Genomic DNA, 10,932 nt, shown 5'->3' with positions numbered 1-10,932 from the left:
AAATCCAAGAAACTTCGCTTGAGAAAGGGAGTCTCTTCACTATGAAATGAAACATTTTTAGCAATAAGGACATACAGTGCATAGGCAAAATCTTTCCTGCAATGTTGCTTGACCCCTTTATTTCTAGTATGTGATACCATACAGACAAAAACCAGTTTTTCAAGTTTCTCCACTTAATTAGCCAGATTTCTGACATTTTTGACTCTTCTTTCCAACCACATGAATTTTTTTAGCCCAGTTAGAAGCAGTTCTTCCCATAACTTGATAAATAAGCAGTTTTATTGGTATTAGTGATAAGAAGCATAACTTAAGTGTACCAGACAGTACATTAAATCCTTTCTAAGCTGACTAATTTCAAGCTTTTTCTTAAGAGGCTTGGACAGCTTTGCTGGGATTGTGAAACTACAGTTACTATGCAAGCCTAACACAGATCCAACCTCTTCAAGGAATTCTTCATACCCTTGACTATACACAGACATGCAGCCCATCTGTAGTACTACCTTTCTTCATGTCATCCTTCCATCTGGATCAGGACAGGTAATCCAAACTGGAGACAGTGCCAGTGGGCCTCCAAGCCAGGCAGAAAGAGCTCTCCCAGTACTGGGGAAGGAACCATCCTCTTTGAGGGCAAGGAGCAAACAGGATGAAAGGCAGAGTTGCCAGTGAGGTTCAGAGAACAAACACAGAGCTTGACCAGCCTGGGCGTGTTGCTCCCTCACCCAGCACATGCTATTGAACAGTGTGTGCCAGTGTCGCAGACTGAATAACTAGCACAAAGAGATGGACAGAACCTTTGTTTGACATCCATAAAACAGTTATATGCTATTGGAATTCAGAAACATAGTGAATCATCAGCTGCCTAAAGCCAGTGCTATTGCTTACTTTTCCAATACATATAAAATTGCTTAAATTAACAGAACACGACCCTTACTGGCTACATAACATTTTACTGAGAAATTACAACTTCCAGCCATGATACAGAATGTACTGAATTCAAGTATAATTACAGAACAAAGAACATATGCAGGTAAGTATTCCAAGGTCTACACCTCACAAATCAAAATGACTGCCCCATACTAATATGGAGTAAGCAGGACACAGGATGAAAAAGCCGATACACCAGAATGCAATGCATGGGGTGGGGAGGGGACTGGTGAATCTGATTAAAAGATTGCATGGAAAAATGGATTTTGACTTTGACATTGCCCTTTGAAAGTTGTACCATGAGTGAAAAATCCTCACTGTTGACTTTCAAATTTAATGCCATCTTGGCAATAGCCAAAATGCTTTCCAAACGCTTTAGGCATTTTTCAAACACTTTTCACACAGTCCTTCAGCATATTTAATTTGAAGAAAAGCTTACAAAATCCCTTTTATATTACATCATTTATACACCATTGCTTCTTTTTTTCTTCTGACTTCAGATTTGAAGCAGCTGATCATAAAGTTTTAAACAGTCTAATTTTGTAATTTAGATTACAAAAACCAAATTTATGCTAGATTATGGATGTGTATTCCACTATTTTAACAGGCATCTCAGAACAGAACTATGAGTGCTGGCTATACAAAAATTTGACTGGGCTTGCTGTTAGTGTAATACTTATAAAAAGTAACCATGGCCTTTTAATTGGTAGCTTTGATTTACACAAGAAAAAAATGTCCACAAGCACCCTACGTAAACAGAATACTTTCTGCCTATCTATTATAATGTGCTATAATGTCTGTGGTATTTTAAAAACATACGTCCTTTTCACATTACATTTTGAATGTTTTATCTCCTTTTCAGAATGTTATTTAATTAGAAATCTTGCTTATCCACAGACATCTCAGTAAATTGAAAAATAAAGACTAATGTATTCATCAATGACTACAGTCCACTGCAAGAATTCTGCAGACCTTACAACAACAGAGCACTTCTTTTACCACAGCACATTCAATATGATGCTTCAGTCTAAAATAATCAATTAATTTTCTCTTTAATTCACTCCAGCTCTCACTTCCACAAATAATATTACTCACCCTTTACTTACCAAACACATCTCATCAACAAAAACTGAGATTACAACATCACCCTTAGCAGTCTTCAGTGGACAAATAGGTTTGCACCTGCAAGGCTGAACACCATATCAGGACATAGTTAGACAGAAGCTCTGATTTTCAGTATAGGGAATTCTCCAATCATTATTTCTTATTTCTGGACAAGATTTTTAGATGATTTTCATCCTTTCCTATTTCCAGATGCTCAGTGTCTTGGGTCTTTTTCTTCCTTGGATTCTTTTCTTTTAATCATATACTTTTAGTTTAATTTCTTTTGCTTCAGCAAAGCCTGACTGCAGTTTCTATAAACCATACATCCACTTAGAGCTTCTGTTTTATTTTCCTCAAAGGACATACATTTCAAAAATTGAACTATTGTGCTTTAGAGCCTGGATTCCTTTTTCTTTTTTTATGTAATATAGTCTACTTTTGATCTTAATGATTTGTGTCTCACTAACAAGAAAGGAAAAATTACCTAAGCTATGAAAACCCTCTATTAAAAAGATCTTTTTGGTACATCTCAACTTCTCATTTACGTTAAGCAGGTAAACTGCAAAAGAGATGTTAATGGTACTCCCCATTCAGAGCCAACAATAACAATAGAAGCAGCACAACACTTAAGCTAGAAGGAAAAAAAGCACATTGCCATTTTATATTCACTTCTGTAAGCCTTTAGATATGCACAGAAGGGCAGGTTTTGTACATGAGTCAATATTCATCAATTATCCTACCATGCCAAAATGCCTCAAGAACATATGACCATAAAAGGAAACACTTTGTTTTCAAATCTTAAACAAAATGGTGCTCTGGTTTCTTCTATAAGGAAAACATCTAGGTCAAGTTTAGAAAAAGGATTACTTCATTGACAATTTTCAAAAATCGCCACACTTTGAATAGACAAGGGCAAAGAAAGTCTTTGCATGAAGACTGTATTTGATGTACTCATCACTATTAGAGATAGTTCTGTAATATATATTGTTTTCTTTGTTACAGAAAAAGAAAAAACAGCTAAATTTACTACAAATAAAGAGGACACAGGACTGCAATCAATGTATAACCTAGACAAAACATACCTAAAAACATTCCTGTACTCTCCTTTTATCAAAGAGGGGGCAGTAGAAATCTCTCAAAAACTGAGTGTCCAGATACAGCTGAAAAAAAACCTCACAGAATCAGAAAACTTGGTTTTGGTTAACATGGTTTGTAGCTTTCAAAACAGTAATCACTACTCTCAACTATTAATGAACAGGAAGTACAGTACAAAATTCACAGACCAAGAATAGAATTCAGCCCTGCTTTTAAAAATGTAAGATGTTCATAATAGCTTCTTTCTCTAAGAGTTACTTTTAAAAAGCAATAAAATCTGTGTGGAAATTCAAGGAAGAAAAAAAAAATAGGAGTCTAAAAAGCATTCAGTTCAAGGATGAGTCACAGGGAATAAAGGATGCAAACTTGTCCTTAACAAATGTGTTTTGCCCACTGCTGCTGGACCAGAGCACAAACCACCAAAGAGTCCCTGTAGTACAGTAATCTACCAGGGTGTTTACTACTACCACTGTATCCTTAATAAATGCTGTAAAAGTGGAGGGGGAAAGGCACACCACATCAAATGCTGAATTCCAGTGTATAATGGAGACAACTTAGACTTGAAGTTCATTGCTGGGGGAAAGATAATCACTTCAGAATTTTACCTTTTACAGAAAAAAAAATACTCTATAGAAAAACATTATTACTATCCAGCCAACTTGGACTTCAAATACATTAAGATCATTCAGTATATTGGAACACTAAGACAAGTTTTTCAAACATTTGAAGTTTTACAGAATTATGAGTCACTCCACAGCATATAAAAATTTTCCACAAAGCATAAAGGGCAGCCATATTTTGAACAAAATTTGAAAAAATAGAACCCACAAGGCTAGTCTACAGAAATAAATTACTTTAAAACACCACACCTTAATTGAAAAAATCCTAGAATATAACTTTATTGTTAGGTAAATCCTCACTTATTTTCCTTAAAATCTGTAAAAAAACCCCATTTTGTAATTGCATTTGTGATAAAGAAAAAATCACTCCTCCACACATGTACAGTTCTTTAATCTGAGGACTCTATCATGTAAATGTAAATTTATTAGCTAATTATTTTCCTCAAAAACATTAAAACAAAAGTAAACTAAGTTGTGGACCCACATTACCTCAAAAATTTTGACTATAAAGACAGTTAAAGAAAAATTATCAGTAAAAATGTAATATCTTAAAAACAATTTGCAAATTATAACATATAAATTAAAATGTAACAGCTTGGAATTAGTATTCTTTCCCAACCTGGCAGGCTCAGTGAATCAGTACTTCCATGCAACTGCACGACATGTAAACTCACAAAGTACTGCCAAAACCAATCTGCCTGCCTTTTTGTAGTACATCACCATCCAGGTCACTTCAAAAAATGGAACTGGGTCCTCAGACTGGTCAACAGTAATGTACCTAAAACCATTCAAGTCCTGGCATCTTGAATTTAACATATTGTGATGCTATAATCAGTAAAATAACGGGGAGACAAGGAACTCAATTCTATCTTGGAATATAAACAGAAGGTGTGAATGGGCATTTTTCTGACTCAAATAAGAAAACTAAGATGAGAATTCAGATGTATTACATCTCCAATGAATACAAAAAAAACATTTTTATAGGCTTTTGAAGCAGATGACTTGCAACAATATAAGCTCATACCTCCTCACTTTGGTATTGAGATAATATTTACTAATCTTGCAGGGAAAGTTCTGCCCTGCAAAGTGCACACTGACACTATTCATTCATCAATAATTCCAGCATGCAAACCACTTGGATCACATTGGCTGTCTTCACTAACCCCTGCAGGAAGAACATTTTCCCAGTTTCACTTCTCTTCAGGTTTTTGATTTCTGAAATAACTGGTTTATTAATGTGTTTATTCAAATTCAAAATCATATAGATATTCCAGGGAGAAGAGAACATGTTATGCATTACCAGGTTCCAGTGCTCTTCATGAATAAGACTAATACCAGGAGAGTGCATACTGAGATGAGATTAATTTTACATAGAAGGGCGAGGAGAAAGGTAAATTATTTATCATGTGCTAAAAATATGCCTTATTTATTTCATATGGGAGACTTCAAAATTACCTTTAAACTGCATTTTAAATCATCAGGCTTAAATATACTAACTAGTTTTGCAATAGGAGAAAACCAGATAAAGTAAGCCTTCTTTTGAATTAACCATAATAAGGTAATATGCGATAAAGAAGCCACCAGTGAATAGGGATTATGGAAAAGGGTACAAAAAAGATCCTTTCACCTACAATAACTGTTTGTGAAGCCCCATATATAACTTAATTCTGGAATGTTTTTTTACTTAAAATGACCAGTATGCAAAGTGCTTTGCAGTTGTCAAAAAGGCATGTTATGTTAAATTCTCATTGTTCACTGATGAAGTGACACCTAGTATGAAAAAAATATTCTAAAATGTTTTTAGTCAAATCTGTACATATTGGTCTCCACAATTATTTGCTGCAATGCTTATAATAGAATCTTAATTGATTTTTGAAGACTTGTGTTTCATATCAACATTTCTTCTTTTAGCAATTCAGCCATTACTCAGCAACTGAGTTACTAGGATGGTCTTATTACCACCTGTCACCCACAAGCAAATCTTATTTTACATTAAAGTGCATAAAGACTTGTCCTCAGTGCTACTTAAATATGGTTATTTCATTTATATTTCAACTTGCATGTTGAGTACTCATGGCCTTATTAATAAAGACTAAGTCTCAAAGTATCTGATACGACTTGAGTACCTACTGCAGAAAGCCTTTAGACAATTGTACACAGCTCTAAAATTTCACATTTCCAAGTTATAAACTAATCACTTATCTCTGGATTGTTGAGGACCACTGATGGAATTCTGCTTTTCCAAACAAGCAAGGTCAAGTTATACAAAAATTCAGACTAAGTGGTTTTGAATTCAGGTAATATCTAAAGGCAAATAAATTAAAAATACAATGTATTCATTTGTTTAATTATAAATAGATCATTTTTTTACTATTATATATTCCAGCTACATCTCTCATATCTTCTAGCAAAGACCTTATCTGGCAATAGAGTCTATTAAAATATAAAAAGACAAAAATGCCAGGTAACTTTTAATAAGCACTACCATAAATATCTCCCAGATCACATCTGAAGATATTTACAAATAAGAGAACAAGTGTTAAAGTATGGAAAAAAGCAAAATTTAAAGAGAGGAAGTGCACCGAAATTTGTACACAGTAATTTTTCACAGTAACTCAATGTATTCTGTCTAAACCATACAGCTGGCTCCTCTAAGGTGAAAAGCCTTGTTTTCCTGAAGTGCAGTTGTAATGGTGGCAAAAAGCAAGTTTCCAGGTCATGGTACTTGAGATAAGGCCAGCGCCCATTTGAAACAATTTATCTCATAGAAAAGAAAAACTGTGAAACAATCACACAGTTGAAATATTACAATTTAAGGTTGGCAGGTTCCACTGGAACAAACTCTTCCTAGCTAATCTTAATATCTCCCAAGAACCTTTAATGATATCTTGAAAGAAACTAAAGAAGTGCAAACAGACTGCAAAGGGACACAAATGGAAAAACTACATGCGTTGTATAGTTTCAGGCAGCTGTATTTGCCTAACTAAACCTCAAGTTCTAAGTTCTGAATCGCAGTGAATGTACTTGGGCAGACTCTCCTGTGGAATTTAACTCAAGTAGCTTTTTGAAACTGATTTTTCCATGGAAATTTTTGTCTGCAAGTCTAGCGCTCTTCCAGAAACAGAAGCAGTGCTAACAGTCCAGGAAGCCTACAGCAAAGGAAGCGAGGTATGGTGCTGAGGTCACTGCAATCTCAGAAGCTTTTCAGCCCTTTACACGACTTCTTTCCACAAGTGTAGCAACCTGAAGATTTCTCCTGTTCAACTCTACAGTATCTCCAAATCCACATGACGAACATCAGGATTTCGTTGCTGAAATAAAATTTAAAAACAATGTATTGCAAATATTCATTTTTGCATATTTAATGTGTTTCTAGTATGATGTTGACAATTGGATAACAAATCCCCTTTTTGGGTAACATAGGGACTATTTTAAAATCATGAAGAGTTTCAATAAACATTGTCCATATTATATGGCATTTTTGGAAGGTCAAGTCATCTTTTTATTTGAAAAATACTTTTCAACATCATGGATAAATTAGTTCTTATGCTTTATAAAGTATGGAGGAGCTTCCAATTTTAACAAGGCAGTAGAGTTTTATACAAATATATATACACATCTCACTTTTTTAAAGTTTTAACAGATACTTTCCTGAATAATGGGTAAGATTGCTGAAATAATTTGTTTCTATGCCACTGAAGCTATTTATAAAGATTCAGAACACTGTTTCTATTAAGAAATATGCATTTTCTGATATTACAGAAATATGTTATCACCATTACATGAATTGTACAATCCATTACAAAGTCATGACTTCAAAGATATCCAGTACGTAAACCTGACTAGCATATATAGTAAAGCATATTCAGTACCTACACAATATATATATATGCCTATACCAAAAAGTAGTATCCATGCTTATAAAAAATTCAGGCATGATCCTCCTCCTTCAAAAACCATGTATGAAAAACTGATTCAGATGGTGCAATTAAAATCAAAAATAGTATTTTGATTCTTAAACAGGACAACCCTAGGGATAGAAACTTAAGCTAGAATATTTATGAAATATAACAAGCAAGGACAGACATGCTCTTGAGTAGTGTCTCATGGCAAGAAGGAACAGTCATGGCAGGACTGCATTTATCTGAGGGTCAGTATACTTGTAGTTTTGAATTCATAACAGGAAAGTAAGACTGACAGCCTCAACATACTTACAAAATTAAAAATGGGAACAACCCTTTCTTGCATCAGCTAGAGGATATTTAAATTGCAAAATGAAAAAATAGAGAGAGTTTTGTAAAGTAAAATAAACACTGTACAGATTCAACAGGAGTGAAAGACGTTGAGTAGCAGTCCCATCACCCATAAATATTTGATACAATTCTAATAACCAGTTTAAAACAAAAAAAAAACTTTTTTAGAGCCAAAACAGAATTCAACGGCCTATAAATAGTCTGGCATTGTGAGAATACAGTAAAAAAGACACTTTCAGGCCTACTGAATGAAAATTTGTTGTATGTTGGTATAAAATGGAACAAAAAATTTAACAAATGGATCAGTGGCAAAGCAAGGACTTTCTGGTGGTCAGAACTCAGATAATAATACTAGAGCAAGAAAATCTGCATTTGTAATATCAACTTCCTTCCCTCTCTCATATTTACAAATGAAATCCCAGAAACTAGATGCAGAGATACTGTTTAAAATATATCACAGAATCAGCACTCACTAATAAGCAGTTAAATTTACCTTCAGGTCCTTCTCAAGTCTGTCTACTTCAGCTCCCAGTGTGTCAACAATATTCTCGCCATGCTTTAGCATAAAGGCTTCTAATTCTTCAAGGGTTTTCACTTGCTGAATTTCCTAGGAAGAAATTAAATTTAAGAGATTGAGATGAGGAAAAGAAAATAAAGGAATAACACTCCAGAGGGTCTTGACATATTTCAAGAGGGAGGAAAAAAAACCTAAACAAAACACTTCAGCTTTTGCCATTTACTCTCAAAACATCATCTGTTCTTGTGTCTCAAAGACACAGAAGAGTAGCATCTATTTGATGAAAACAGCTGGCTCTGTCATTACACCTGCATTTAATACAAAACCTTCTTCTATCTGCAATTGATTTCCTCCTTAACTTTCCAAATAAGTTTAGAGAATCTCATTCATTTTCTAGAAGTTTCTGAGGTATTTCTCACAGCAAGGCAGAGCAGGGTACCCCATGTATTCTTTCTCCATTCTTGCTATTCCATTACACTGTCTACTCTGGGCATCACATAACCAACCCATCTGAAAGTCCACAAGGATCATAACAAATGCTGCTGTAAATATGAGTCCTTCATAACATCAGAAACTTGAAGACAGTTGACAGGAAGTCAGAGTAAGAAACCAACAGCATAAGAAACAGATAGAATGAGATTAAGGAAGACAGGATGTTAAACTCCACCCTCCAAAATACCACAGACAACAGCAGCACCAAAGCAGGCAACTACAGTATTGCCATAGAATCATATAATGGTTTGGGTCAGAAAGGGCCTTAAAGATCATCTAGTTGTTCCCCCACTGCCATGGGCAGGGACACTTTCTGCCACACCAGGTTACTCAGGGCCCTGTCCAACCTGGCCCTACACACCCCAAGGGATGGAGCATCCACAACTTCTCTCTAGGCAGCCTGTTCCACTGTCTCACCATCCCAGCCACCACAGTAAAGCATTTTTTCTTATATCTACTTTATGTCTTTCAGTTTAAAGCCATGAGCTTTCCTTAGAGGTCTCACACCAACCTGTCTGGAAGCCATTTGTCCTGTAGTTTACCTCAGCTGCAGTATGTTTAGGATAAACAGGTTATTGCAAAAAGTCACAAATTATGAAACTAATTCTTCTTGTGCATACAAGTACATGACAGCAACTTATTTTCCTTTCTCACTGCTCTAAAGCTGAAGAAGAATAATGTAATTGAGCAAGCTTAAAACATATCTCAACCACAATAACCCATGACTACAATAACAGCAAGTCTAACAAGAAAAAAACCAAGGTAATCTAAATGACAGCATTTCAACAAATATTTCACAACTGTAGAAAGAATAACATTGACAGCAATGCTAGTTGAATGAGCTGCTTATTTGAAAAGTATAGGTCAAAAGGCAAGCACAGTGTCTGCCTTTGACTTCAGATGACTGAAGCCTACTGAAAGGAGTTATCCCTCAATGCTATTTGTATAGCTGACACGAGGTTACTACATGAAACAACAATGACCCGTGTAAGAAACAGTTGCCAACCTAGAATCAATCAGGAAGATCTTTCCCAACAATACTCCAAGTATTTTAAGAACTAGTGGAGGTTGTATGCATTTGCCAAAGGGAATAGCAGGTAAAGAATAAAAGCTAACAAAGCCTTGAAAAGAAGACTAGTACTAAAAACTGCAACAGCAAAGCAACTGGCAATCTAAAACTAGGCAAAGTTGCAGTATCTCAGTGGTACAAAGCTGATAGCAATCCTCCTCTCAAAAAATGTATTAAATTGAAATCCAGTATATGAACAGACCAGATATTGCACTATACATACACATACCTAATTCTTATTTTGACATTAAAATGTTTTTAAAAACTGGGATACTGACTAATGATTTTTAAAATTGCAATGTAAAATTTTAAAGTAAGTATAACTTCCAAGTACTTGCTTAATGGACAGACAAAATGCAGACACCTGTATTTCATTTTGAAAAGGTAGAAAAGAAAGAAATGTTGTAAACAAATGTACATAAGAAAGATACCAGTGAAAACAAAAACATTGTCTTGTCAAAATGTTTTTCTCACTTAAAACTCTCCTTTTAATTTGGATAAATAATTATTTTCTTCATACTTCATAGTCCTGCCATACAGAATATAGCAGAGAACAGTTCAGTCTTGAAAAGAGGGCTTAAGAAAGGCTACTCTGAACTACACTGAAATCAGAGACTGATACTTACTAAAGGATGGTTAATTGTTAAACATCATTGAAATGCTAAATCATGTGATGCTGGCAATCCATTTTCACACTGAGTCTGAACAGCTGGACCTGTGAGCCCCAGCATCACCAACACCCAAGGCAAATGGCTCTGCCAAAACAGATGCCTATGTGCAGGTGACAAGCTTCTAGTTGTAACTGCAGATCTTGTAATTCAATAAATGTATTGGAATAATTATGTTCTCATCATTTTT

The 10,932-nt window shown here is 34.9% G+C and overlaps 1 protein-coding gene across 6 annotated transcripts in view; it reads right to left on the bottom strand.

Moving 5' to 3' along the window:
* Positions 1 to 261: 261 nt before the first annotated feature.
* Positions 262 to 10,932, bottom strand: part of SLC30A9 (solute carrier family 30 member 9) — a 34,176-nt gene continuing 23,505 nt past the window's right edge. For all 6 annotated transcript variants that reach the window (XR_014954767.1, XM_021549535.4, XM_085577837.1 and 3 more), the window contains 2 exons: positions 8,490 to 8,603; positions 262 to 7,054 (listed from right to left, as the gene is read on the bottom strand). Coding sequence is in view for 5 of the 6 variants with exons in the window: in XM_021549535.4 (XP_021405210.1) it covers positions 7,010 to 7,054; positions 8,490 to 8,603 (159 nt within the window). In the remaining variant the exon portion in view is untranslated. The remainder of the gene's footprint in view (positions 7,055 to 8,489; positions 8,604 to 10,932) is intronic.

The sequence above is a fragment of the Lonchura striata genome, chromosome 4 (genome assembly GCF_050655825.1).
Source record: "Lonchura striata isolate lonStrDom1 chromosome 4, ASM5065582v1, whole genome shotgun sequence".
NCBI classification, from domain to species: domain Eukaryota; kingdom Metazoa; phylum Chordata; class Aves; order Passeriformes; family Estrildidae; genus Lonchura; species Lonchura striata.
Note: the sequence above shows the minus strand (reverse complement) of the source record. Positions and strands in the feature narration are given on the sequence as shown.